This window comes from Saccoglossus kowalevskii, chromosome 14, assembly GCF_978046115.1.
Source record: "Saccoglossus kowalevskii chromosome 14, keSacKowa6.1, whole genome shotgun sequence".
NCBI lineage: Eukaryota > Metazoa > Hemichordata > Enteropneusta > Harrimaniidae > Saccoglossus > Saccoglossus kowalevskii.
In genome coordinates, this window is record NC_140654.1 from 5,310,117 (window position 1) to 5,324,095 (window position 13,979).

The 13,979-nt window shown below is 35.6% G+C and overlaps 2 protein-coding genes across 2 annotated transcripts; both read right to left on the reverse strand.

Annotated features, from left to right (window-relative positions):
• Window positions 1-910: 910 nt before the first annotated feature.
• LOC100374172 (phospholipase ABHD3-like) lies at window positions 911-7,126 on the reverse strand. Its single transcript, XM_006817725.3, has 9 exons — window positions 6,979-7,126; window positions 6,289-6,464; window positions 5,186-5,310; window positions 4,643-4,749; window positions 4,341-4,453; window positions 3,725-3,898; window positions 2,681-2,729; window positions 2,237-2,402; window positions 911-2,042 (listed from the first exon to the last, which is right to left on the reverse strand). Exons 1-9 carry the CDS (start codon window positions 7,105-7,107, stop codon window positions 1,825-1,827), a joined length of 1,257 nt encoding a protein of 418 aa, XP_006817788.2. The 5' UTR covers window positions 7,108-7,126; the 3' UTR covers window positions 911-1,824.
• A 1,197-nt stretch (window positions 7,127-8,323) lies between these two features.
• LOC102800544 (sialate:O-sulfotransferase 1-like) lies at window positions 8,324-13,018 on the reverse strand. Its single transcript, XM_006817720.3, has 4 exons — window positions 12,506-13,018; window positions 12,046-12,207; window positions 10,951-11,160; window positions 8,324-9,244 (listed from the first exon to the last, which is right to left on the reverse strand). The coding sequence occupies exons 1-4, from the start codon at window positions 12,906-12,908 to the stop codon at window positions 8,880-8,882; spliced, it is 1,140 nt and encodes a 379-aa protein (XP_006817783.3). The 5' UTR covers window positions 12,909-13,018; the 3' UTR covers window positions 8,324-8,879.
• Window positions 13,019-13,979: the final 961 nt, after the last annotated feature.

A 13,979-nucleotide genomic window follows, 5' to 3' on the forward strand; every position in this document is an offset into this window, starting at 1 on the left:
TTATCGAAAACATTTCGTTGCGAGTAAAGCGTTTACAATACACGCTAATTCGAGCTGTTTCTTTGAGATGACTGGAATGATATATATATACCTGTTATTGAGTAAACTTTATAACTGTTTGAATTCTCAAAATCTATCTTTGAGTTTCAAATTATTGTACACTCGGAAAATCATTCCTTATTGATATGCAGTAGGTACCACATGTGCAACAAGGTAAACTCACTCTTTTTGAAACCCAAGACATCTTTTCTTGTCTGTGTGGAATGAGGTCAATTTACCTTCCTCAATCTAACTACCAGATTTCGTTTTGTTTTGTTTTATTATTTTGTAATAATTCAATTTTTTGCGCCACGATTGCGTCTTGCATACACCAAAACACAACAGCAAAATTAGAAAAGATTGGAAAGTATGTATCATCAGTGTGCCAAGCGGCTGGTTATCAATTGCGTGAATTGGGTGATCATGGGTAAGGCTTTGTCTCGTGTTCAGTGTTACCATAACGACATCATGTACTCAAATTTGTTTCACACGACGTTACAGTATTATTTAGGATAAACAACTTGCATGTTTAGAGTTGATATTATAAACATATATTACATGAATTTTATAAATAGATTGTTTACTAATTGTATTTCGTAGTGGAAACCACGCAATGCTTTAACCGTGAGACACATCCCTGGTAATCACGTGATCGTGCCAACGACTGCAGCGATTGTCAGATCGCATGTTTACTCTGCCAATCATTAGATTTTATGATAGAAATTATAAGACTTGTAAAAGAGAAGGGGCAGCGAGGCGTTAGCTCAGCTGACCGTTTGGGTGAATAAAGCTGACTAACTGTAATGAACTAATGTGTAATCCTTTGGGTCGAATCTGGTATCAACAACAAAAAAGCAAGTGACGACGAATGTATTTTTATATATGTTTAATTGTAATGCTACTCCAACCGAATTCACTATTGGATATTGGTGATAAATAAAAATTTACATCGTCCTATACTTAAGCTTTCTCTTCCACACGATAGTTAAAGACAAATTGTTATTCTTCCCAAAAATTCCTAACCTGTACACCAAGATGTTTGATTTCAGAGGGCCGTTCATTCATTATTCGGCATATTAATACAAGCGTTATAGTTTTAAATTGCTACGTATATACATATAAGAAACTGTACAAATGTGGCAGTTTACTCACAATAATAAAAGAGCATGTTCCAGAAGTAAATACTCCGATAGGATTGAAGGTTATGAAAGTGGTAAACTGATCAAACATATTTCACTGACACACTAATGTACACATTTATGTACAGGTCTCATATTTCAATTAAACAAATGAAGCTGGTTCAACTGCACGGGATTTGGCAAATATCGGACCCAGCTAAATTTACGCTTTAAAGCGGGGGTGTCGTCACCTGCGCATGCGTCATATGGCCATAGCGTGTCATTCTATACAAACAAGCGTCTACCCATGAGTCTTTGCGTTTTTAGCGTGTGTTATCATCGTTTGACTTAATCTCCACGCGTGCGCGGGTGACGATCATCCCGCTTTAAATACATCATTCTGTCGTCTCAAATCCAACTATTTCTCAATAAAATATCAATCGTCTTCTGTCTTGGATCGTATTAAAAAATACAGTTTTAATAGTACACGTCATTACTTGCTGAACGTTGTTTTCAAAATATGGAGAAATATATTTATGGTGCCACGTGACCACGCGCCTTAATACATATTCTTGTGGTGTAAATCCTACAAATATTTTAATTACAATTAATTTAAAAATTATATTTATAACCTGAATTTTGAACGAACGTTCACCCTGCAATTGTTTTAACTTTTCCGATAAGTCAACCGACAAATATCATAGTCCATCGAGAATAGCTCTTTTTCGCCAAACTTCAAAACTGCATCAGTAAATTGTGTAAATAGCCTGGTCATGTAGTTGAGACGAATAGGGATCCATCCTTCAAGGAAAGCAACATGTCCACCACGTGACGTCACAGCTAAGATTATATTTGAGTACTGATTTGCTTCTTCGATAGGAAAGGCTGAAATTAATAATATGCATCATTAATTAAAGACGTTTGTGCTTGTCGCTGTGTGATCCCGCACATAGGTGGCGAAACGACCATCATGCGACGACTGTGACACATTAAAACGGGTCATGTATTAAAGGAAACGTTCTTAAATTGTCATATCTATTGATAAACAACAGATAAAAGGTAATGTATTGACTGCTCACCACATTCCGGAGATATGGGATCGTCAGTAGCGTTCAGACAGAGAACAGGAATTTTGATGTTAGGTAGCTTGTGATGGAGACGACAATCAGTCTGATATTCTTCAAAGTTGCTGTATCCGAACATTTTTACTAAGACCTTCGCTTCAAATTCTTGAACAGTTGCACACTAGTGACAACACATAAATAAACTGCGTTACTGTTGTTTTAAGATAATGTAGCATATCAATTCATGCACGTTTGTCGCTAAATGCGATACAGGAATTCTGGGATCATTCTAATACAATAACAGAAAAGAAAACTGTGCAATAATGCGTGGTAGAGTCAAAAGTATATGCTTTTTTGCTAACAAATCGTATATGTACCACCAAAAAAGTTTAGAAAATTACAAAAAGTTAGACAGTATGTAAACGTAGTATTCAACTATATATTAATTAATCTACATACTTTCAATATAACTTCAATATCATAATGCGGTTTCATTAGTCCGGCGTTTCTGGGAGAATAAGAGTAGTGTATATTATTTAAAATATTCACATTCGAGGAAATAGCTTCAACGGGCAAGTTTGAGTTTGGGTAACATTGTTTTGAAATCGATGTATTATACGCTCCTTGTTTTGTTGTCAATACATTGCTAGCTTAAAGGGAAATTGAAGGCAAACAACATAACCCAAAGAAAGACCTCCACAAAAGTAGGAGAATGCAGTTTAAAAACTTTTTTATAACTTTTCATTCTCAATATTCAACTTTTCATCAGTATAATGTAGTCTGCCATCTTGATTTTCCAGCAAATGATTGTGGGTAAAGTGTGACATCATATCCACTGTTGTGAAAAATTGAGAAAATGTATTCATTTTTTTTAGTCTTATGTTGTTAGACTTGACTTTTCCTTTATAATTAAAAAAAAAGTATTCCGGGTGTATAATATTGTACAGATTAATGACGACGCTTACAACAAACGGAGCAAGGAAGGCTCTAGTGACGATCTATAGGCTTTTTTGCTCTAGTGACGAATCTTTTGGATGTAAGCAGCATCTTTCTCTGAATCGACAGCCGTTCGTAAATAAATGATGTCACCAGGATGTTGCTTCGATATTGAATCTAACATTTGCAGAGATAGTTGTTCAAATTGAATGCTACCTCCAATATGACCGTGATCTGCACTATCTGAGTAAGAAACGTGAAAGGCGGATATTTGGGGCAAGGGCAACAACACCATGAAGCTTCATAGAAAAAAAAGGTTTAAAAATTCAGGTTCGCGTTTTTATCGAGAAAGGGAATATGGACCTTTCACATGCAAACAGCCTCCGTCTCATTTTCATCAGTCATCTTATCCACTGTTCCAAATATTTCGAATAAATAGATCACGCGATGACGAGAGAATTATTAATTAACATTATTTAAAAAATAAAACAAATCTCGTAACTCTCGTTATCAACGAAACGTTGGCGGCCATTTGCAACTAATGTACATGGATTACAATATACGTACGCAACTACTTGTCCCTTTAGGTCGTCTAGGATGAATTTAGAAAAAAGGGGCTTGTTGATAGACGTTTCCAGCGATTTATGAACTTCCATCATATCCCACGCTGGTGAAAATACAAGCGCTGCTTTAAACCCGCAACTATCCCTAGTCTTGGACAGGTAGTTCAACAATACGGTCCTGTAAATTCAATCAAATATCTAAAAACTGGATGTGAAGAGGACGACTTTGTGTAAAAAAAAATCCTGTAGGGGATGATAACCAAAAAAAAATATATTTGAATGTGCAAGATTTTTCTAACAAAATATAAATTTGAATAAAATATATTTGAATAAAAATATTTTTTTCCGCTGCTTCTCTCGATTTCGAATGATTAACCCTCTAAGAAACAAAGGTATGAGTTTACACAATCCTGGAATGATGGAAACCATGCTGTAAGAATACAAATTTCCGTAATTGCGATGAATATTACAAGACTAAAACGAAGTCGGAGTGATGAACTCGTTCAAATTTGCGTAAACAAACATTTAACATGCGTTTAATACGTTGCACAGGAACGTATCGAACTCTAGCGGTGTGGCGACTAAGGTGGTTTAAAAAAAATAGAAACAAAGCCACTTACGCTCCCATGGAGACAGCCACACAAATCATCATAGTGTTTGGGTGGTTTGATTTCAAATGCTCCATTGCAAGTTCAAGATCGCCAGTGTATGGTGGTGCATAGGATTTTGCAGTCTGCAATATTTAACAACTACAGAATAATAACTTACAAAACATTCACCGGGAGTAACTAAATAACCTTAAATCACCAATCCCGTATGGTAACCATTTTAGGGATAGTTTACCTTATTGTTGATGGAAGTGTCTATCACATGTGAATATTCTTGCATTTTGAGTGGATGTACTAACTCATAACAGCCTTACCTTAATTGCAAATTTTCCTCGTCCTCTGTAATTCATCACCACTGATCGATAGCCTATTTTCCTGGCTGATTTTGTAAACTCTATAATATAGCCTTCATCGGAATCACCTAGTAGTAAAAGCAACACAAGAGTGGTATAAATGATTAGCACACATAGTGACAATGGTGACAAATCACGTGGTTCAAGTCGTCCTAAATGTGTTGTATACGTTTCATGGAACCAACATAGATCATGACGCGTGTCACTATTGAACACGTTACGTAACAAACGTTTTTATTCGAATTTCAACGTGTGTGATATAAGGGTGTTTTAGATATTATTGGTTATTAATTATGTATTTTGTAAAACCAGTTTTACAGGGAGCAAACTATGCAACACTCAGTAACGCGCACGATTATTCATATATATCTGCACTTGGGTGTTAGGGTCGATGTACATGCACATTCACAAATTTTAACAATCTTTCTCTGTTTTTGCATGGTGTTTTGTAGCGTAGTATTTTTTATACGATATACGGTTAGATGCATGCTGAGGGTACACAACCTGTTACACCGTATAGAAATACTATGATTGGTTTCTTCTCTAATTCGCTGTTTTGTGAGTTCGAATGATCATCGTCCAACCATTCAAGACAAATTTCACCTCCATCTGGAGGTTTCAGTATTTCACTGTAATGATAAATGATTTAAATTATCTTTATTACATCAGAATATAAGTAGATTTTTTTTTATTTTCAAGATTCACAAAAAAAAATATATTAATGTACTGTTCGGTTCGATATGATAACATAAGATGCAATTATATAATACATACAATACACACACGCGCGTTTTGATTCCATGTTCCTTGTTCTATGTTTTAAATGTTTTAATTAAATTGTCTCTTCAAATTTGACGGGGTACACTCTTAAGTTTCAAGGTTTTTTGTACTGTGATTGTCTTTTATTTTGTTTTACCCATGACCCAAAGACTACAATATATTATTACAATACAATACGTAGATACACCATTGACTGAGGTCAGGGCATACAGTCATGTGATGTGAGGGCCCGTCATATATCATTCTGAGTTGTAATATAAGATGTATTTTTTTAGGGTTTTCCGAACTTGTTTAATAGTAAAAACAGATTCAGTTATGAAGAAAACAATGGCTAAAAACATTTTAGTGGATCAGATTTTGTTGTTACATTTGTCATTGTTGGCATTTTGTAACACCTTATATCAACACAAATATTTGTCCTGTAATCTCCGATTACCGACGGACACGATTTTTGCGCATGCGTAGTCTACCCAGCAACGGGCGTGGGTAGAACAAAAATATCAAAAGGTCAAAATAACAGCCAACCTGGGAAGTCAGTGGCATATTTATAACAGTTGTTAATATATAGCGGAATGAACGTGTGCTGGTAAAAAAGAGATTGCTAGAAGAACTACATTTTTATTTGAGGATACTGTTTACTGGGAGTTGGAAACGCGGATGACGGTGTACTGTTACGGCGCGTTTGGAACATTCGAAATATGTTCTACCTTCCGGTTTGTTGACCTCAGGTCAAGCAATATGCGCAAACGCTATGAATACCGAAATTACGTGTGTATGATATGGGAACTATGTCTGACAAGATATCGACATTACTGAGTTTGGGTTACCTTTTATATTGCACAGCAGGCACACGAAACACAGACTTGTGCAGCATAACTCTTAGTATAGACATCAGTCTTCCCTCGACACACCAAAACGTTGGCCAGTATGTCTCTTGTAACACTGGACAGTGTTTATGGAGGAAAGTCTTAAATTTCACATCCTTCCCAATGATTTGCGGTTTCTACACACAGAGTAACATGAAAACATTTTATATTATGTTTTTACATCGGTAAAATGGCGTATAATTTACAGAATATTATCTAAGAATAGAAACGACCCGCACATTAAAGCAGGTCAGTTTAAACATATTGGAGAAGCAATGACAGTATTGGACATAATAACAACACTGTACATTTTAGATCGAAACACATGTATATTGTTTTCCATGTTTCCATGTTTAAGCTTCATTCAACACTTAGGTCAATTTCACAACTTCATACGCTGGATATTCTCACTTAGATTTGGGTGGGAGTGTACCTAAAAGGACTGTTCCCCAAAAGTGATGTTGAGGGCGTTTTTGTTTAACAAAAATAGCTTTTAATTTTAAAATTGAGAATCGGCTAAACCGTGAAAATGGAGGTCAAAACAGCGACGCATACCCGTAACTATGGGACCCTTCATACCTAGTACAGACAACCGGTTATTGCCAATACTTAGGTACTATGATAGTATTAAGAGTAATGATATATACTAACCTTAGCCACACAGTAAAGGTAGTTGAATGTGTAAACGCTTAAAAACAACACAATTAATGATATAATCGTCATATATTCATTTATCAGAGTACAAACCAAATCCATGATATGTGCGATGGGAAACAGCATTGTATAAATACGTTAATATTCAGTGTGGTATCATCGGCGCGCACATACAAATATGCGGGTGTTGAAGGAATCAACTATTCAAAATGGCCGCTCTACTCCCGATACGGGCATCCCAATTGGGAGTTGTGATAGGTCGGGGATATACTCAGGGTTAGGTTTCGCTACCTTTTTATGTTTATATGGTATCTGACCTCGTATGTTGTTACTCCACAACCCTTACTTACACTAACCCTATCACAACTCTTGAGTGTCCTTGTCTCCTGAACTCAGTCGTCAGTGTAATTTGTTCTGATTCACATGGATCCAAATGTCTTCCTTGCGCAACATATGATAAGCAGGCTGGGTATATATTGTGCCGTATTTTGTTTTGTTTTTTGAATAGAGCTGTTATCCTTCTACTTCGAACATAAAACTATTGAAGTTGAAGACAGACGATAGTTGCATTTACAGAACATATTATCAAATTTCTGAGAGTATTCATGGAAACCATTGCATTGTTCCATATAACAATGATATATTTAATCTTAGTGTCTCAAACTGTACCACTTTGCAGTTTTTGCACGTGTACCTTTGCGATTTCTCGTGGAATGCTTACAAGACGAGATATATTAGGTTAGTAAACCTGTGAATAAATACAACGATGCTTCGTAGTCGGGCTGTTGTGTTCGGGCATTATATTACTGAAATTAGGTCATATACTAGAACCAAATCGGACGTGAATAACTGGTGAAGTACAAACAGGATTTGATGTCGCAAAATGTAGATGAATTACGGCCATGTCCAATCCCTTTTGACACACATGCTGTAGATCTACTTATTCTTGTATATAAGCCCGCACATGCGCAGAAGCATTAATTTTCCCCCGGGTTTTAATTTGCCTCTTTTCGCTGTGAAGTTAGATCAGCTACTTAAAATTAAATTAATATAAAAATTACAATATAGTACATTGTTTTTCTGTCAATTTATAACTCAGTGAATATGGTAAATTATATAGTTAGTCTAGTGCAAAATATGATTAGAAGCTTTGTATAACTACTGCTGGAAACAATTCAATGCATATATTGTATGACAACCATGGAAGGTAATCTTTACAAAGTTTAATATTAACTACATATCGTATTTAGTATCTGAGTTTCATGTAATCAACGCATATTCGTGTAATGATTTATATAATCTACACGCACATCAAATCTTTTAAGTTAATTGAGATATGGTATAAATGTTGAACATATATTTTTTATTAAAATTAATTACTTAAAAAAACTACTGTCTTACACAAAAAATAGTTTAATTATTTTATGCCAACAATTCTCATGCCAAGGGAATGGTTTGTTGATATTGGGTGCATCTTAATGGTAATTATAGTGTTAATGCAGCGTCAGGTTATGGTCAACGTATATCAACCACTCACTAAAGTAACATCTATTTGTTACAAAAATTGGAATATATACCTTGCTAAAAGATATACAGAAAACCGTATTCAGACATCTTCGCCAGCCAAGGTTCGTTTATTTGCTTTTCCCCTCGCCGCTAGTATATACTAGTACTCAGTAGATTAAATTCAATAAGGGCGCCCTCTTTGACAATTCGACATCCGACCATTTTGTTACAGCCAGAGCAACTTTCATCAGCAAATGTTTTTTTGTAAATGATGAGCAACTTTCATCAGCAAATGTTTTTTTGTAAATGATGACGTCAAAATAATCAGGTGATAACCAATCATCAATCATTTTACAACTAAAACAATCTTCCCACCCTGCACGTGTATACAACTATATGTTCAAATATTTTAATTCGGTTCTAGGTATGGGTTTCCACCCTCTCAACACAAGCATGATGGATATCGATTCGATAGCACGATCTAGTTTTCTTCTCATTTTCTCATTAAATGCCGCGTATTGCAGCGATCTGTCCACTTCAGATTTACGGTGAAATTTCCCTTCTAGGTTACTTTTAAGACAGTCAACTCGTCGTTCGGTGATATTTAGAAACTGTAATATCCGTTCTGTTTCCCCGATGGGGTCACTCACTAAATCTTCGTAATAGCATACGTGTATGGGGTGGTGATAATGTTCCAGCCAAGCAGTTGCTACGTCTTTCCATACCCTGGTCCTGTTTTGTACAGTTCTGATCCACTCTAAAAAATGAACGATACACAAAATAAAAACTATGTGAACATTTCAACAATGTATATTGACGTGTGTCACAGTCTTCTGTTGTATTAGTTTAGGAAACAATTCTCCCGTTGTGTTGCCTACTTATACACTGGCTGCTTCAATGTTAACACTACAATAAAGATTGTCCGTTTTCGACATTGTGAAATTCTTTCGGTTTTTGAGAGAAAAAACCCTCAAAAACTGATTTTGATAAGATAATTCAGAAATTTATATCAAGAATAATTCATAACGAGATGTATTCCATATGCACCCATAAATATTTTTTTTAATTACCGATTACACAAGAATATTATAGAAAAAAGATAATTTGCTATATTCTCTATATTTTTTCCTTTTCATTTGTCTTGAATTATGACTGAAAGAAGCTGAATGAAATTACAAACTATGTAGTATGTTCAACAACTCGTGTATGAACAATAACTTTAATAAATATGACTTTACTTGGTAAAAAATGTATTTTTTCTGCATAAAAAACGAAAGAATTTCACAATGTCGAAAACGGACAGTCTTTATCGCAGTGCTCTGTTATATAATTGCTCAAGTATATTAAACAGGAATGTCCAATTAATAAAAGCGATAAATTAACTTCAGCAGAAATAAATATCACCAAGTTCAATGTCAAACATAAATTTACATCCTATTGGAAAGAAGAAATTCACAGTGATATTCTTGAAAAGTCTGAGGAAAAAACGAACTCAGAACTTACATAACATTTAAATTCAATATAAGTATGGAACCATGTTTCATCAATATCAAAAACATTGATTTGAGAACTGGTCTGACTAAGTTCCGCCCGAGTGACCCCATGCCCTCAAGATTGAGACTGGCAGACACAACTGTACTCCACATAATAACAGGGTTTGTGACACGTGTAACTAAGGTACCATTGAAAATGAATTTCATTTTATGGTGGAGTGTCCCAAATACAGTGACAGACGCAGGTGTTCTGTTTGATACAACGGCTGATGTGATTGACTCCTTTCACAACCTGCCTCCTGAAGAACAGTTCACTGCACAGTTAAATAATGCTAGTATTGTCATCCAGGTAGCACAGTATATCAACAAGTGCTTTGAAATTACACAACAAATACGAGAATAATATGTATCTTTCTTTTAGAAGGAGTTGTTTTTTCTATTAAAATTCTGTTTTTGTAGATTGGTTTATTTTTATTCCTTCCTTTTCGTGTATTAATACTGTATACTTTTACTATTATCTGTAATCATTGTCATTCCATCTGGGGAGTGAGTAAGTGTTAATAAATAAATATATAATTTCCCCGTCAACAAACTTTTTGATTTCCACCATATGTTGACAATGAAGTAGCCAGGACTACCCCTACTTTACGACTTATTTGTTAAACATAACCCTACCTGCTCAACAACAAAACATTCCGGCAAGCTGTTATAAAGTTTACATGTAGTTAAGTGTAGTTACGATAAAAAAATACTACTTAGCAAATGCAGGTTTATTATGTAATTATCATTTATATATCTAGTACCTAAAACAATTGAGACGCGTTCAATTTTTTCTTAATTTTGTGTCATATGGCATTTCGTTCTTTTATAATGAGTACAAACATGAAAAAAATACTTTGCAGACTTTGCGGTATTTTCGTAATAATCTTCAGTTACTACACACATGCGCAGATATAAGAAAATTTCATACTTCTCTCATTTGTGATATCCGCATTCCAGTCAACGACACCAGTGTGATTCTGTCCAGTGGTTTTCCTGTTGTACTCCGATATACAGGCGTCGTATGGATTTCTCATCAATAATACCCCGTGCGAAAACCGGTTAATACTTTCCCATCGCTCGTGTGTTTTCACCACCAACGTTCTGCCAGAATCGTATTCGTCATACTCGCCACAGAAACCTAGAAGCAGGAACGACAGCAAAACAGAAACCTCATTATGAAGAAATAAAAATAGGATTACGTTGTCGTTCACAAAATATTGAGCTACAGAAATCATGAAGATTAATTAAGGTGAACGGCCAGTCGTGATCAGCCGCCGCCGGAAGTATCCTTACAAATCGTTATATTTCAAAAATACATTATCTGCGATCTACTTCTTTGTACGGACTGTACTATGACGCATACACCACGACTGTTTGTTTTACGGGAGCTGCACGACATTTTTTTAAATTTGGAGAAATAGTTTGTTTTTAATATAGTCGGTAATGTTTGACAATTTCTACTACAAACTGTCGCTGTGAAGTTTCGGGTGCACCATAAAATACACCAACACAATGCCTAAAATTGAGAAATGTTGAACCAGGTTGATACCACGCGTGTTACTTTTACGCGCACTCGCAGCTCTATAATTGTACGTACCACTTAGTCCAATGATTGCATCGCATTTAACGCAATGACTTTGGTACTACATAACAATTTACATAGATTAGTCAAGTAGTTCACGTACCATATTTCCAATGTATAATTACAAAATACTAAATTTGTCAATATAGCAATCACAATCCCTATAATATCTAGCAATAATCATATGACGGAAGAACAGTCAATATTCAAATGTATATACTAACCTAGGATTCGGTAAATATGGCTGGATAAAAGTAATGTTCTGCCTGATGCTAAGCTTTAAATGATGACAGTAGTAACAATGAGTTTGGTGTCAACCATTTCTACATCTGATATGTTTCAAAGGAATTCCATATAATCGAAAGTCACTTCACCAGCTCAATGCATTTCTCTCCCATATCACACGCATACACTCACATTTACATACACAAACTAACTTACCACCTGCGTAAAGCTTTTTGTCGTTGTACGCCGACCCCGAGTAAATCCCACTAGCTTGCTCCAATAGAAACCTGACCCACGTGTTACCAGAACCAGGTGAGCTCGCAAGTGCAACAGCTGGTAGACTGTGATTTCGTGCAAAATGTACTCTACAGTTATTTGCTGTGAGCGGAGGTAAAGCGTAGATATCATTAATTTGAAATTTAAATGTAAACGTTTATTTATGATCAATGATACTCAGTACATGTATGGCATTTGTCGTTATTCAACTTTTATTGCTGATATTTACTATATATTTACTACATATTTGTGGCAACTCAATGACATTGACGTCGTCCATAGAAGCTCAATGACATTGACGTCCATATAGCAACTCAATGACATTGACGACGTTCATAGCAACTCAATGGCATTGACGACGTCCTTAGCAACTTTAGATGATTATAGACCATAAACTTACCTATATGACGACCAAGTTTAGAATGTTTTTCTTTCCTGTCCTCCGCCTCGGTACCAGCTTGGTTATCTTGCCATGGTTCGGCTGTGCTTGTCCATCCATCCAGCGGTGATGAAGTGGACGATAACATCAAAGCGTCAAGATGATGATTATCCAATGCATTTTGGTTTAATACCACAGAAGTCTGGTGCTCCTTAATGTTAAATATCGCATTTTGATCTCTGGCATCATTGTCCCTGCTCGCATCGGCGTAGCGTGTTTTATTGAAATGGAATCTATGGCAGCAGTTGATGACGCATAATATGAACACAATAATGAGAACATGCACCAACCTTTTACGTCGATGGACAATCCTCATCACCAAGTGATTTGAAGTGGTACGTATCAAAAACCAATCACGTGTCATCTTAAAGAACACATCATCGATTACCCCAAAGTTTCTGAAAATAGAATTGTTTATATCTGTACATTTCAACAACACGATTCAATCGCCATGTTTGCAGTCAAACAGATTTGTAATTTACCAGTCGTGGCTTGTAATACATACGCATATGGTAGCAGATGTGTGTTAATCCTTTAATGAAACAGCAAGAATTCAAATAATATCACGGATTTTTTATTTACATTTTACATGTTAACGGTTGTAACATATACAGTGTGTTCAGTTTTATATTTTGCTGGCGATATCATGATCACCATTGTATCACAGTGCCATCAATACAGCATTGTGTCTGGACAAGACGACGATACCTGGGTTCAATTTATGCAAAGATGCACCAAGTACTGTTATCATGAGTCATGTGTTTGCCAAATTGAATGAATACAAAATATCGACTTTAATTCTGTTTAACGCTGAGAAAAAAGTGAAATGATAAACATCATATATAAACAGTTTTCATAAAAGGGAAAGTCTCTTTTAATGATAAATTGTAGTCCGCTTGAGCAAACAGCGAACATCACGGCCACAAATAAATATCTATCAAATATAGCAATGTATTACGAAATGCAATTCAATAACTACCGCAATTACATGCATATAACACTCTATAAAATTAGGCCGTTTCTCTGTGTACTAGTTTATCTGAAACGATTAAATGCTTGTTCCGGGGTCCATTTGACCCCGGGCGCGCCCAGAATGTTTACTCGATTTAGCACAATACATCGATTGTAAGCATTCGTCTACAGCTCGTAGATATTTGTCGTGAATTGTGCAATATCTCATGGTAAGGGAGGAGCGGGTTATTTGTGATTGTAACGTTTCATGCTACAATGATTTTATACTTCCTAAACTTGTAACACAGGACTATTTTACACAAAAAAGAGTGATTCGTCTGATTTTCGAAATCAAATAGCATCAGCAGATGATAATCAGCTCTACCCTGCATTCTATCGCAATGATTCACGTTCCACTCTCAACTCCATTGAGGTCTTCACCAGTGACATATATTGAGCTATAAATGACACAACATAGACTTTA

Excerpts from the sequence above, each read along its gene's own strand:
- LOC102800544 (XM_006817720.3), bottom strand. The coding sequence starts at position 12,908 with ATGACACGTGATTGGTTTTTGATACGTACCACTTCAAATCACTTGGTG. Across the intron at positions 11,161-12,045 it reads CAAAAAGCTTTACGCAGGTG|GTTTCTGTGGCGAGTATGAC; the intron begins GTAAGTTAGTTT and ends TCCTGCTTCTAG. Across the intron at positions 9,245-10,950 it reads GGATATCACAAATGAGAGAA|AGTGGATCAGAACTGTACAA; the intron begins GTATGAAATTTT and ends TTCATTTTTTAG.
- LOC100374172 (XM_006817725.3), bottom strand. The coding sequence starts at position 7,107 with ATGCTGTTTCCCATCGCACATATCATGGATTTGGTTTGTACTCTGATA. Across the intron at positions 5,311-6,288 it reads CCTGCTGTGCAATATAAAAG|TGAAATACTGAAACCTCCAG; the intron begins GTAACCCAAACT and ends TTATCATTACAG. Across the intron at positions 4,454-4,642 it reads GAGGAAAATTTGCAATTAAG|ACTGCAAAATCCTATGCACC; the intron begins GTAAGGCTGTTA and ends TAAATATTGCAG.